Source organism: Pongo abelii, chromosome 8 (genome assembly GCF_028885655.2).
Source record: "Pongo abelii isolate AG06213 chromosome 8, NHGRI_mPonAbe1-v2.0_pri, whole genome shotgun sequence".
In the NCBI taxonomy this organism is placed as follows: Eukaryota; Metazoa; Chordata; class Mammalia; order Primates; family Hominidae; genus Pongo; species Pongo abelii.
The window spans coordinates 101759393-101775399 of NC_071993.2; the positions used below are offsets into that span (position 1 = coordinate 101759393).

Here is a 16007-nt window from a genome sequence, read left to right on the forward strand (position 1 = left end):
ATATTTATTATTATAATTTTTTTAAATTTTGTAAAAAAATTGTTGCAAAATACACATAACAAAAAAGTTTCTGTATTAATCATTTTAAGTGCATAGTGTATTGGTATTAATTACATTCACATTGTTGTGCAAATGTCACTGCCATACATCTATAGAATTCTTTTCATCTTGCAAAACAGAAACTTTATACCCATTTAATAATAACTCTTGGCCAGACATTGTAGATCATGCCTGTAATCCCAGCACTTTGGGAGGTTGAGGTGGGCAGATTGGATGAGCTCAGGAGTTCGAGACCAGCCTGGGTAGCATGGCAAAACCCTGTCTCTACCAACAAAGCAATCAACAAACAAAATGAAAGTAACATAATTTCCTCAACTATGCAAACTAATTCATATTAATAATTCCATGAAATGTGTCCATAGTAACACAAGAACAGAAGAAGGGCCTTGTAAATGTGGCCCACCACATTCTTTGAGGTCTTTGTCAGTCTTATCTGCCAGAGACTGTGTAGACTAGGTGCAGTTAAAATTCCCATTCCCTTATCGCTTGCTCTGAAATTTATCTGAAATCAAACGGAATGGGTTGCCCAAAGAGAAGTGTCCAGAGACATGGATGATGCGACAAGAAATGTTGTAGAACCCCACCCCCACCTCAAATGATAACTCTGCATTTCTCCCTTCCACCACCCCATGGCAACCAACATTCTACTTTGTGTCTCTATAAAATCGAGTATGCTGGGTACCTCATAAAAGTGGAATCATTATGTATTTGCCCTTTTGTGACTGGTTTATTTCACTTAGCCTAATATTATTTTCTCAGGGTTCATTCATGTTTTTGCATGTGTCAGATTTTTCTTCCTTTCTAAGGGTGAATAATATTCCATTGTATGTATAAACCAAATTTGCTTACCCATTTATCTGTTGATGGGCACTTGGATTACTTTCACCTTTTGACTTTTTGAGTAATGCTATTATGAATATGGGTAAACAAATATTTCTTTGATGTGCTGCTTTCAATTCTTTTGGGTATATACCCAGAAGTGACATTTCCGGGATATGTTGTAATTCTATTTTTAATTCTTGAACTGCCTTATTATTTTCCTTAACAGCTGCACCATTTTGCATTTCCATCAGTAGGACATGAGGGTTCCAATTTCTCCATATTCTCACCAACATTTGCTATTGTCTTTTGTTTTCTTAGCCTTTATTTATTTGATTTAATTATTATTTATTTATTAATAATGTATAAATATTACAAATTATAATACTGCAATGTATAATAAAATATTATACATTATAAATAGATTATAAATGTATATTATATATCATAAAAATTTATATTATTATTGATATATTATAAATTTATAATTTATTATTTTAGTGGGCACAATAATTGTACATATTTATGGGGTGTACCATAATATTTCAGTACATGTATACAATGTGTAATGATCAAGCAGGATGATTAACATATCTATAACCTCAAATATTTTTTGTTTCCTTGTGCTGGAAACATTAAAAATCTGCTCTTCTAGCTATTTTAAAAAGTATAATTAATAAAGTATTGTTAATTATAGTCACACTATACTGCTATAGAATACTATAACTTATTCCTTTTATATAGCTGAACTTTTGTATCTGTTAACAACTTCTGGCTATCTCCCTTACTTCTCTACCTCTACTAACTATTCTGCTGTTTCTTTCTTTTTTTTAATTGCACTTTAAGTTCTGGGATACATGTGCAGAACATGCAGGTTTGTTACATAGGTATACATGTGCCATGGTGGTTTGCTGCACCCAACAACATGTCATCAACATTAGGTATTTCTCCTAATGCTATCCCTCCCCTAGCCCCCCAACCCCTCGACAGGCCCTGGCGTGTGATGTTCCTCTCCCTGTGTCCATGTATTCTCATTGTTCAACTCCCAATTATAGGTGAGAATATGTGGTGTTTGGTTTTCTGTTCCTGGTTTAGTCTTTGGAGGGTGTATGCATGAAGGAATTTATCCATTTATTCAAGATTTTCCAGTTTATTTGCATAGAAGTGTTTTTAGTATTCTCTGATGGTAGTTTGTATTCCTGTGGGGTCGGTGGTAATATCCCCTTTATTATTTTTTATTGTGTCTATTTGATTCTTTTCTCTTCTTTATTAGTCTTGCTAGCTGAGTTCAAGACCTGGATATCCTTGCTAATTTTCTGTCTCACTGATCTGTCTAATATTGACAGTGGGGTGTTAAAGTCTCCCATTATTGTTGTGTCAAGTCTAAGTCTCTTTGTAAGTCTCTAAGGACTTGCTTTATGTATCTGGGTGCTCCTATATTAGGTATATATACATTTAGGATAGTTAGCTCTTCTTGTTGCATTGATCCCTTTACCATTATGTAATGCCCTTCTTTGTCTTTTTTTTATCTTTGTTGGTTTAAAGTCTGTTTTATCAGATACTAGGATTGCAACCTCTGCTTTTTTTTGCTTTCTAATTGCTTGGTAAATCTTCTTCCATCCCTTTAATTTGAGCCTAGGTGTGTCTTTGTACGTGAGGTGTGTCTCCTGAATGCAGAACACCGATGGGTCTTGACTCTTTATCCAATTTGCAGTCTGTGTCTTTTAACTGGGGCATTTAGCCCATTTACATTTAAGGTTAATATTGTTATGTGTGAATTTGATCATGTCATTATGATGCCAGCTGGTTATTTTGCCCATTAGTTGATACCATTTCTTTACAGTGTCAATGGCCTTTACAATTTGGTATGTTTTTGCAGTAGCTGGTACTGGTTCTTACTTTCCATATTTAGTGCTTCCTTCAGGAGCTCTTGTAAGGCAGGCCTGGTGGTGACAAAATCTCTCAGCATTTGCTCGTCTGTAAAGGATTTTTTTCTCCTTCACTTATGAAGCTTAGTTTGGCTGGATATAAAATTCTGGATTGAAAATTCTTTTCTTTAAGAATGTTGAATATTGGCCCCCACTCTCTTCTAGCTTGCAGGGTTTCTGCAGAAAGATCCGTTGTTAGTCTAATGGGCTTCCCTCTGTGGGTAACCCGACCTTTCTCTCTGGCTGCCCTTAACATTTTTTCCTTCATTTCGATCTTGGTGAATCTGATGGTTATATGTCTTGGGGTTACTGTTCTCAAGAAGTGTCTTTGTGGTGGTCTTTGTTTTTTCTGAATTTGAATGTTGGCCTGCCTCTCTAAGTTGGGGAAGTTCTCCTGGATAATATCCTGAAGAGTGTATCCCAACTTGGTTCCCTTTTCCCCATCAATTTCAGTTACACCAATCAAACGTAGGTTTGGTCTTTTCACATGGTCCTATATTTCTTGGATGCTTTGTGCATTCCTTTTCATTTTTTTCCTCCAATTTAGTGTTCAGGCTTTATTTCATTAAGTTGATCTTTCATCTCTGATATCCTTTCTTCCACTTGATCGATTCAGCTATTGATACTTATGTATGTTTCATAAAGTTCTTGTGCTTTGTTTTTCAGCTCCATCAGGTCATTTATGTTCTTCTCTAAACTGGTTATTCAAGTTAGCCATTCTTCTAACCTTCTTTCCAGGTTCTTAGCTCTCTTGCATTGGGTTAGAACATGCTCCTTTCTCTCAGAGGAGTTTGTTATTACCCACCTGCTGAAGCCTACTTCTGTCAATTCATCAAACTCATTCTCTGTCCAGTTTTGTTCCCTGCTGGTGAGGAGTCATGATTCTTTGTAGAAGAAGAGGTGTTCTGGTTTTTTGAATTTTTAGCCTTTTTGCACTGGTTTTTCCTCATCTTTATTGATTTATCTACCTTGGTCTTTGATGTTGGTGACCTTCAGGTGGGGTTTTTGTGTGGACATCCTTTTGTTGGTGTTGCTGCTATTGCTTTCTGTTTGTTAGTTTTCCTTCTAACAGTCAAGCCCCTCTGCTGCAGGTCTGCTGGGGTTTGCTGGTGGTCAACTCTAGATCCTGCTTCCCTGGGTATCACCAGCAGAAGCTGCAGAGCAGCAAAGATTGCTGTCTGTTCCTTCCTCTGGAAGTTTGTCTCATTGGGGCACCCACCAGATGCCAGCCAGAGCTCTCCTTTCTGAGATGTCTATTAACCCCTGCTTGGAGGTGTCTCCCATCAGGAGCCACGGGGGTCAGGGACCCACTTGAGTGTGTCCTTTAGTAGAGCTCAAGCACTGTGCTGGTAGGTCTGCTGCTCTCTTCAGAGCCAGCACGCCAGAATGTTTAAGTCTGCTGAAGCTGCACCGACAGCTGTCCCTTCCCCCCATGTGCTCTGCCCCAATGAGATGGTAGTTTTACCTATAAGCCCCTGACTGGGGCTGCTGCCCTTTTTTTCAGAGATGCCCTGCCCAGAGAGGAGGAATCTAGAGGGGCAGTCTGGCTACAGCTGCTTTGCTAAGCTGCACTGGTCTCTGGCAAGTCCAAACTTCCCAGCTGTTTTGTTTACATTGTGAGGGGAAAATTACCTACTCAAGCCTCAGTAATGGCAGATGCCCCTTCCCCCACCAAACTCATGCAACCCAGGTAAACTTCAGACTGCTGTGCTGGCAGTGAGAATTTCAAGCCAGTGGATCTTAGCTTGCTGGGCTCCATGGGGATGGGATCTGCTAAGCAAGACCACTTAGCTCTTTGGCTTCAGCCCCCTTTCCAGGTGAGTGAAAAGTTCTGTCTCACTGGCATTCCAGGTGCCACTGGGGTATGAAAAAATTCTCCTGCAGCTAGTATGCTATGCAATGTCTATGCAAATGGCTACCCAGTTTTGTGCTTGAAACCCAGTGCCTTTGTGGTGTAGGCACCTGAGGGAATCTCCTGGTCTGCAGGTTGTGAAGACCATGGGAAAAGCACAGTATCTGGGCTGGAGTGCACTATTCTTCATGGCACAGTCCCTCACTGCTTCCCTTTGCTAGGGGAGGGAGTTCCCTGACCCTTTGGGTTTCCCAGGTGAGAGGACACTCCACCCTGCTTCAGCTTGCCCTCTGCAGGCTACACCTACTGTCTAAACAGTCCCAATAAGATGAGCTGGGTACCTCAGTTGGAAATGCAGAAATTATCTGCCTTCTTTGTTGATCTTGCTGGGAGCTGCAGACTGAAACTCTTCCGATTCGGCCATCTTGCCAGTCACCCCCATTATTGATCTTCTTCAAGGTAATTAGTTTGAATTCCTTTTTTGAATATTTGTTGATTTTATTTTTATCCGGTTCTGTTGAGAGTTATTATATCTTTTTGGTGGTGTCATATTTCTTGATATTTCATGTTGTGTCCCTGCTTTGATGTCTATGCATGTGGTGGGACAATGGCTATTCCAGTTTCTAGAGTGGATTTCATAGAGAAAGATTTTCATCTGAAGTTGAGTGTTTGTGTGCAGGTGATGAAGAGTGGGTAACTCAGTTTTTGAGTAGATGCAGTGTGATAGTATCTGTGTAGTTTCCCTAGCTATGGTCAACATCAGCAATAATTTTGGGTGCCTCAGTGGCCTAGGCTGTAGAAGGTTGCAGCAGTATCAGGAGTAGTGTAGGTTGTTAATGTCCTTGGTGTCAAAGTATTTGGGCATCCCCCTATTTTTATTTTCCTAAAATTGGGGTGACTTAGCCTGAGGGATTCCTTTTGATGTCAGCTCTGATATGGCATACATGCAGCTGCATTGGTGCTGGGTTACAAGTACAGGTCCTTGAAGTTGTCATAGAAGCATCATTCTAGACTCAGGGTCTTTTAGTCATGTATTGTGACAACTGGGCCTTGGGGGGCAGGTTCACTCTCTGTGGCAGGGTTGAATGTAGATTGCCCACAGAGCCAAGATCTGTGACTCTGTAGCACACCCTAGCAGCTGAAGCCCACAGGCTGAGTTGTAGCTGTGAGTCTGTTTCTGAGGGTGAGGTTCAGGACAATGCCCTGGCCTGACTCTGAGGTAAAAGGGGTGCTCTTTAGATTTGAGCCCAGCAAGTGGAATATGGCTACTATCATTAATAAGATAGGATAGGTGCATAACTGCTAAATAACCAAGCTCAAGTCAACAGATGGAAATGTTGGTACTGGTTTGTGAGTGCACTGTTCTTAAGAGAAATTTTTAACATGACAAGCTTAGAAAACTGTATGAAGCTGATGTTACCAACGGAGAGGACTGTCTTCATCTAGTAAGTAGACATGCTGAGAGGATCTAGTCTATTTCAGTGGTGTTGATTACACAATATTCAACATGACACACATCACTTGGAGACTCTAAAAGCATCATTAATTTATTGCTGCTGGCATAGGGACTGGTTAAAAAGTAATATGCTTTGTATATTAATGATCTCTTTCAACTAAGTATTCCTTATCCATTGCTTTCTTTCTCCTAACTTCCAAATTATGAGAACTCCAGTCTCTAAGCCTTGGCATATGCAGTACCCTTACTTTCTCCTTTATACCCTGTGGCAATTAATCCCTTTATTCTCCATCTTCATCATTGTTCCTTCTCTTCACTTTGTATATTTTTGTTTATTCCTGCACTACTGCACCCTAGAACAAGTTGTCTGTTGCCTCCCATCTAGATTATAATAGTATGGGCCCATCTTGTCATTGTAAACCCATTCTCTTCCTCTATAATTTATCCTAGGTTTTGCTGTCATATTGCTTTTTTCATATTTGTTTTTACAAAATTTCATCTTTATAACGAATCTGCAGGCAATATTGAGTCCACGTACCTTTCTGACAGAAAAATATAATTGCAGACTCTTGATTCAGGCTCACAGTATCTAATGATATGGCCCTAATTTACCTTTTCTATTAATTTAGATTGTGGTTGCCTACAGGTGATAATGGCTTTAACACATAATGTCTTTATTTATCTCAAATACAGGGATTCTCTTGGTGGGGCAATCTAGGACAATACAGCAGCCCCCAAAGCAGCAAAGAGTCAAGTGCCTTCCTTTTTCCCAGTAAATTTAGTATACAGACCTTCATTTTCATGATTAAATCCCAGGATGGGGTCTACTCTACCTCCTGCTTCACATTTGTGTTTTGAGCATGAAAGAGGAAATAGAGGAAATGGACTTAGAGAACTTCTGCTTATATTTTTTAGCAAAAAAAAAAAAAATGCTGTGTGACTCAGCTAGCTGCAAAGAGCCTGATGAATGGAATTTTTAGGCAAGCATGGAATAAGGGGGTAGGAAATAAAATTTGGGCAAGTTGGTCTACAGCCTCTGCTATACAAGCAGTATTTTTTCTAGTACTGTACTTTTCAGTTTCTATGTTGGTAACTATATAACTATGTGATTAATTTTGAATTCACTGTAATCAAATATGCTGGTAAATAATTTGTCAGATAATTGCATCAAATCATTCCTAGGAAAAGCACAACCAACCATCTGAATTTACTATTGAAAGCTTGGAAAACACTGCAGCTGACTTGTTTGGAGCTGGGACAGAGACGACAAGCACAACCCTGAGATACGCTCTCCTTCTCCTGCTGAAGCACCCAGAGGTCACAGGTATGATCACAGATGATAAGTTAATTAATTTTCAAAAAAGATTTTGGGAAGGTGTTGCTAGTGTCCTCCTTCACATTTATCTTAGAGAAGCTTCATTATTTAAACTTCTGTGCTTCTAGCTGTAATCTGTTTCAAACTAATGGTGATTAAAATGGGATACCTTGGCCTGGCATGGTGGCTTACACCTGTAATCCCAGGACTTTGGGAGGCTGAGGTAAGTGGATCACTTGAGGCCAGGAGTTCAAGACCAGCCTTGGCCAAAATGGCCAAATCCCATCTCTAGTAAAAATGCAAAACTTAGCCAGGCATGGTGGCACATGGCTGTAATACCAGCTAATCGAGAGGCTGAGGCACTGGAATTGCTTGAACCCGGGTGGCAGAGGTTGTAGTGAGCCAAGATTTTGCCACTATACTCCAGTCTGGGCAACGGAGTGAGACTGTCTCAGAAAGAAAAAAAAGAAAAAAAGAAAAAGAAAAGATAAAAGGGGCATCTTTGTACAGTAGAGGAAAATAACAGAGAAATGAAGACAGCACGGCAGTAGCAAAAGCAATAGAACGCTGGTCCAATGTGTCTGGATTTATGGCAGGAAGAGACAAGATAAATTGGCCTGGGATTGCATGTTGGTTTTATTATGAGAAGGCCATTTTAAATAGCAAGTATATTCTTGAAGATAACTTTTCTCATTCTCAAAATTTCAGGTTCCAATGCTGGAGTAGGGAAACTGGAAACTCTCCTTATTGAAAGATAAATGGTAATCCTAAAAAAGTAATGAGTCTGCCTGAGAAAATTCCTAGTCCAATAAGTACTCTAAAAAGTTAGATTCATAAGAAAGGTGATTCTGTTTACTAGAAGAGGTATATAAAGAATGTTCCATTTAGGCAGAATATGTGCCTGAGACAGTTTCCATGAAATTGGTGTCAGACAAAATAAGATTTTTTTGAGGAAGTCAATAATTTTATCTTTTGTGAACAACTTTACTTTAGAAATTTACTTTTAAGGACTTTTGGTTATGCTGCAGATAAGAAATATTCTTTTTTTTCTCCTATGTCAGTATCCCCCATTGAAATGACAATAACCTAATTATAAATAAGAATTAGGCTTTTTTTTCAACAGTTACTAGCCTATAGAGTTCTAGAAGATTTTTTGTCAAATTTTATTATAGATTAAAGGGTACAAATACAGGTTTGTTATGTAGGTAAGTTGTGTAACACTGAGGCTTGGGGTCCCAGCTATTCCATCACACTGACAGTAAGCATATTACCCAACAAATGGTTCTTCAGGCCACATCCCTTCTCTCCCTCCCCCATCTAGTGATCCTCAGTGTCTATTGTTCCCATCTTTAAGTTCTTGTGTATTCAATGCTTACCTCCCACTTATAAGCAAGAACATGTGGTATTTGGTTTTCTGTTCTTGTTAGATTGCTTAGGATAATGGCCTCCTGCTTCATCTATAATGCTGCAAAAGACATAACTTTTGTTCTTTCTTATGGCTGCATAACATTCCATTATGTATGTACTAGTCTGTTCTCATGCTGCTGATAAAGACATACCTGAGACAGGGTAACTCATAAAGGAAAGAGGTTTAATGGACTCTCAATTCCACATGGCTGGAAAGGCCTCACAATAAGTCTCTGATAGAGACTTATTCACTATCATGAGAATGGCATGGGAAAGTCCTGCCTCCGTGATTAAATTACCTCACATTGAGACCCTCCCGTGACATGTGGGAATTAGGGGAGCTACAGTTCAAGATGAGATTTGGGTGGGGACACAGCCTAACCATATCAGTGTATATTTGCTACATTTTCCTTATACAGTCCACTGTTGATGGGCACATAAGTTGATTCCATTTCTTCACTATTGTGAATAGCACTACAGTGAACATATGGGGGTGTGTGTCTTATTGATAGAATGAATATTTTGGGGGCATAAACTCCATAGTGGGATTGCTTGGTCAACTGGTAGTTCTATTTTAAGTTCTTTCAGAAATATCCAAACTGGTTTCCACAGTGGCTGAACTAGTTTGCACACCCACCAACAGTGTAAAAGCATTTCCATTTCTCTGCAACCTTACCAGCATCTGTTGTTTTTGGACTTTTTAATATTCATAATTGCTATTCTGACTGGTGTGAGATGGTACCTCATTGTGATTTTGATTTGCATTTCTCTGATGATTAGTGATGTTGAGCATTTTTTCATATGTTTGTTGGCTGCTTGTATGTCATCTTTTGAGAAGTGGCTGTTCATGTCTTTTGCCCATTTTTAATTTATTTTTTTTGTTTTTTTGCTTGTTGATTTGTTTAAGTTTTTTATAGATTTTTTCTGTTGATTCATATTTAGATTTTGGATATTAGACATTTAGGTCCTTTAAGGTAGGAAGAGTATAGGAAATAGTCAAGAAGACTTTAACAAATTTCTAAAACACAGACAGCATATAGAGGAATGATAAATCTGTACAGAGAGGGTAAACTTATAATCAAAAGGTCAGAAGAGAAAAATTTATCAAGGATGAAAACTTAATCAGTGTCCCTTAAATCCCCCCAATATTGGTATTTGGCAGTACCAAGGGTCAAAGATGGTGGAGAATGAGGCTGAAAAAGGAGGCTCTCCCTGCCTACGTTTCCTCCACAACTCTTTTCATCAGGTAACTGATTTTCTCCCACAAGAAGAAGGAGGCTCACTCTCTAGAGAAACTGAGCTTAAGAAGCCCTGTACTCAGAGACACACAGCAGTGCCAGAAAAGGCATGAGGTGTAGGCTAGAAAGGCAGATTTGGTACTGGTCCACTCATTGAATTCAGAGACTCTTAGCTCTTTTATTCATCTTGCTTCCTAAAATTCAGCAGCTAGCTTTATCCTACAGAAAGGGAACTGATCTAGAGAAATGACATTTTTCTTTTGCCATCTTAACAGACAATTCTCTTCAATGTCCAACAGAGTGAATGAAATGAAAACATATGCTGTTAGATACAGGGTTATGGAATTTCAGGACAAGAGAATTAAAGGGAAAATCACAAAAGCTTTCAGAGCTGTACCAGGTTATATTGAAATAATTAGGATTCAGAAATCTCAAGAAGAACTATTAATATTATCTTGTATATTAAATAGAGTGTTTTCAGATGTGCTTGTTTGCCAAAAATTTTACCATTTTCCCTTTCTCAGAAAAATACTGGAGAATGTGCTTCATTCAAATGCCTGAAACCTTGTTAGAGAAAGTCCTGAGCTGCAGCAATCAGGAAACCTCATGTAGGAGAATAAGAGTGTCAGGGAGGCTGCCTAGCACCAGACCTAGAAAACAACTACTTCAGAATGGACCTGGTGGATAATTCAGAAGTGAGATGAGACAGCAAGAACAAAAGAGAGGTGACAGATTTTATGAGAGTTTCCAATAACTAAAAAGGGAGTTTCAAACATCTGCTGGAACATTTGTAAATAATTCTAACTTGGGAAACAGAAAATTACAAATTGAAATAGACATGGTTAAGCCCAGGAAAGTACTAAAAATAAAATTTAATCATAGCTGTCTTACCAGAGAACCATATTTGTGTAGTCAGAATGATGTAAGCAATGAATACTGATATCATAAAAATTGTCATCTAAATATATTCTGGAAAAAGCAGTGTGGAAAAGTGAGTGTGTCTATCTGAGGGTGTGTTCAAATATGAGGGGAAGATGGAGATTAAAATTCTTATCTCTCATAATAAAAAATTATTAAATATAATCTACAAAGAGATAAGTGAGAATTAGAAACAGAGTATTTAAAAATGTGAATGTACGTTCAGAAGAAGCTGCTAGAATGTTCAAAACGGTGGATTTGGAAAGTGTGAGAATGAATAGAATACCATTGCAATTTGTGACCCCTCCCACACACAGATGCACAAATACAGTCATATATATGCATAAATCTGATAGTATAATTTAATGTTTAAGCAACATGTTATTTTGATATGAAATTAATCCATTTTCTCCAAGACAGTAATTTCATGACTAAATTATATGCTTACTTTATGTTTTCAAACATTTTATTATTTTTATTTGTATTATCATATATACTAATGTATATGTATATACAGATATATCTTTTATCTTTTTTAATTTTTATGGGTACAAAGTAGGTATATATCAATATGTTTGGAGGTACATGAGATGTTTTGATACAGGCATGCAATGTGAAATAAGCATGTCATGGAGAATGGGGTATCTATTCCCTCAAGCGTTTATTCTTTGAGTTACAAACAATTCAATTATACTCTTTATTTTAAAACGTACAATTAAGTTATTATTGGCTATAGTCACGCTTTTGTGCTATCATATAGTAGATCTTATTCATCTCCACCTCCCCCCCCCCCCCCCCCCACTACCCTTTCGAGTCTCTGGTAACCATCCTTCTACACTTTATGTCCATTAGTTCAATTTTTAAATTTTTAGATCCCACAAATAAGTGAGAACATGCTATGTTCGTCTTTCTGTGCCTGGCTTATTTCACTTAATGTAATAATCTCCAGTTCCCTTCATGTTTTTGCAAATGACTGAATCTCATTCTTTTTTTATGGCTGAATAGAACTACATTGTGTATATGTACTACATTTTCTTTATACACTTGTCTGTTGATACATATTTAGGTTGCTTCGAAGTAGCTATTGTAAACAGTGCTGAAACAAACAAGAGTGCAGATACCTCTTCGATACACTTATTTCCTTTCTTTCGGGTATATACCAAGCAGTAGGGTTGTTGGCTCATATGGTCGCTTTATTTTTAGTGTTTTGAGGAACATTCAAACAGCTCTCCATAGAGGTCATACTAATTTGCATTCCCACCAACATTGTACGAGGGTCCACTTATATCCACATCCTCACTAGCATTTGTTATTGCCTGTCTTTTTGATATAAGCCATTTTAACTGGAGTGAGATGACATCTCATTGTAGTTTTGATTTATATTTCTCTGATGATCAGTGGTGTTGACCACTTTTTGTATGCCTGTTACCCATTTATATATCTTCTTTTGAGAAACATCTATTCAAATCTTTTGCCCACTTTTGGATTGGATTATTAGATTTTTTTCTATAGAGTTGCTTGAATTTCTTATATATTCTGGTTATTAATCTCTTGTCAGATGAATAGTTTGCAAATATTTCTCTCCATTCTGTAGGTTGTCTCTTCCCTTTGTTGATTGTATCTTTGGCTGTGCAGAAGCTTTTTAACTTGATGTGATTCCATTTGTTCATGTTTGCTTTGAATACCCGTGCTTGTAGGGTATTGCTCAAAAAATTTTTGCCTAGACCAATGTCCTAGAGATTTTCCCTAGTGTTTTCCTAGTTTGAGGCCTTAGATTTAAGTCTTTAATCCATTTTGAGTTGATTTTTGTATATGGCAAGATATATGAGTCCAGTTTCATTCTTCTGTGTAGGATATTAAATTTTCCCAGCATATTTATTGAAGAGACTGTCTTTCCCCCAGTGTACATTCTTGGCACCTGTGTTAGTCTGTTCTCATGCTTCTAATAAAACCATACACAATACTGGGTAATTTATAAAGGAAAGAAGTTTAATGGACTCACAGTTCCACATGGCTGGAGAGGCCTCACAATCATGGCAGAAGATGAATGAGGAGAAAAGTCATGTCTTACATGGCAGCAGGCAGAGAGCTTAGCAGGGGAACTCACATTTATAAACCATCAGATGTTGTGAGATTTATTCACTACCATGAGAAAAGTATGGAGGAAACCACCCCCATGATTCAATGGTCCCTACCTGGCCTCCCCCTTGACTTGTGGGGATTATTATAATTCAAGATGAGATTTGGGGTGGGGACACAGACAAACCATATCAGCCCCTTTGCCAAAAATGAGTTAACTCTAGATATGTGAACTTGTTTCTGAATTCTCTATTCTGTTCCATTGGTCCATGTGTTTGTTTTTATGTCAGTACAATGCTGTTTTAGTTAGTATAGCTCTGCAGTTTAATTTGAAGTGAGATAATGTGATTCCTCCAGTTTTCTTCTTTTTGCTTAGGATAGTTTTGACTATTCTGGGTCTGTTGTGGGTCCATATACATTTTAGGATTTATTTTTTCTATTTCTGTGAAGAATGCCATTGATATTTTGATAGGAATTTTATTGAATCTGTAGATTGTTTTGATAGTATGGGCACTTTAACAATATTGATTTTTCCAATCCATGAACATGAAATATTTTTCTGTGTGTTGGGTCCTCTTAAATTTCTTTCCTCAGTGTTTTATAGTTTTCATTATAGAGATATTTCAGTTCTTTGGTTAAATTAATCCTAGGTATTTAATTTTATGTATGGCTATTTTCAATGGGATTATTTTTTAAATTTCTTTTTCTTTTTTTTCGCTGTTGCCATATAACAACACTACTGATTTTTATGTTGATTGTGTATTCTTCAACTTTACTAAATTTGTTCATCAGTTCTAATAATTATCTTGTAGAATCTTTAGGTTTTCCTACTATAAGGTTATATCATCTGCACACAAGGATATTTTGACTTCTTCCTTTCCAATTTGGATAGGCTTTATATCTTTCTCTTGTCTGATTGCTCTTGCTAGGTCATCCAGTACTATGATGAATAACAATGGTGACAATGGTCATCCTTGTTGTGTTCCTGATCTTAGAGGAAAGACTTCCCGTTTTCCCCATTCAGGATTGTACTAGTTGTGGGTCTGTCATATAGCTTTTTTATGTTGAGGTATGTTCCTTCTATCTCAAGTTTTTTTTATGAATTTTTATCAGGAAGGGATGTTAAATTTTATCAAATACTTTTTAAGCATCAACTGAAATGATCATATGGTTTTTATCCTTCATTCTGTTGATATGATGTATCACCCTGCTTGATTTGCACATGTTGAACCATTCTTGCATCCCAGGGATAAATCCCACTTGGTCATTGTGAATGACCTTTTTATTGTATTTTTGAATTTGGTTTGCTAGTATTTTGTTGAAGATTTTTGCATTAGTGTTCATCAGGTGTATTGGCCTGTAGTTTTCTTTCTTTGATGTGTCTTAGTCTGATTTTGGTATCAGGGTAATATTGGCCTCATAGAATGAGTTTGGAAGTATTATCTTCTCCTTTATTTTTTGGAATAGTTTGAGTAGGGTTGGTATTAGTTCTTCTTTAAATGTTTGGTAAAATTCAGCAGTGAAGCTAGCCAGTCTTGGGTTTTTCTCTACTGGGATGACTTTATTTCTCATTTGATCCTGGTACTGGTTATTGCATGTTCAGGTTTTGGATTTCTTCCTGGTTCAATCCTGATGGGTCATATTTGTCTAGGGATTTGTCCATTTCTTCTAGATTTTCCAATTTATTGGCATATAGTTGCTCATAGTAACCAATAATTATTCTTTGAATTTCTGCAGTATCAGTTGTAATGCCTCCTTTTTAATTTGTTTTTATTTATCTGAATCTACTCTTTTTTTTCTTAGTCTGGCTAAAGGTTTTTCAATTTTGTTTAACTTCTCAAAAAAGCAAGTTTTTGTTTCATTGATCTTTTGTTTTGTTTTCTTCACTTAAATTTTATTTATTTCTTCTCTGATCTTTATTATTCATTTTATTCTACTAATTTTGGTTTTAATTTGCTTTTGCTTTTCTAATTCTTTAGGATGCATCACTAAATTTTTTATTTGTCAATTTTCTCCATTTTTACTATAAGCTCTTGTAGCTATAAACTTTCCTCTTAGTACTGGTCTTGCTGTAGCCCCTAGGTTTTTGTATGTTGTGTTTTCATTATCATTTGTTTCAGGAAATTGTTCAATTTTCTTTTTAATCTCTTCATGGACCCACTGTTCATTTATGAACATATTTTTAAATTTCCATTTATTTGTGTAGTTTCCAAAATTCCTCTTGTTATTGATTGCTGGTTTTATTACATTGTGGTCAGAGAAGATGCTTGATACTATTTCAGTTTCTTGAATATTTTAAGACTTGTTTTGTGACCTAACATACGGTCAATTCTTGATAACAATCCATGTGCTGTGGAAAAGAATGTGTATTCTGTAGCAGTTGGATAAAATATCCTGCAAATATCTATTAGATCCATTTGATCTACAGTGCAGATGAAGTTCAATGTTTCCTTGTTGATTTTCTATCTGGATGACCTGTCCAATGCTGAAAGTGGGGTGTTGAAATCTCCAGCTATTATTATATTGGGGCCTATCTCTCTCTAGTTCTAATTATGTGTCTTTTATATATCTGGGTGCTCCATTGTTGGTGGCATATATATTTAAACTTGTTCCATCTTCTTGCCAAGCTGACCACTTTATCACCAATAATGATCTTCTTTGCGTCTTCTTATTGTTTTTGTTTTGAAATCTACTTTGTCTGATTTAAATATAGTAACTCATGCTCATTTTTTCATTTCCATTGGCATGTACTGTCTCATTCCATTCCTTTATTTTCAGCCTATGTGTGTCTTTATAAGTGAAGTGTGTTTCTTTTAGGCAACAGATTAATAGGTCTTGTTTTTCCATCCAGGTCAGTAACAGGTCAGTATGTCTTTTGATTGGAGATTTTATTCCATTTACATTCAGTGTTATTATTGATAAGTAAGGACTTACC

At 37.0% G+C, this 16007-nt stretch overlaps 1 protein-coding gene across 2 annotated transcripts in view; it reads left to right on the forward strand.

Annotated features, from left to right (window-relative positions):
• Positions 1 to 16007, forward strand: part of CYP2C9 (cytochrome P450 2C9) — a 77567-nt gene that overhangs the window by 45904 nt on the left and 15656 nt on the right. For both annotated transcript variants that reach the window (XM_024253966.3, XM_024253967.3), the window contains one exon: positions 7298 to 7439. In XM_024253966.3, the coding sequence (XP_024109734.3) occupies positions 7298 to 7439 (142 nt within the window). The remainder of the gene's footprint in view (positions 1 to 7297; positions 7440 to 16007) is intronic.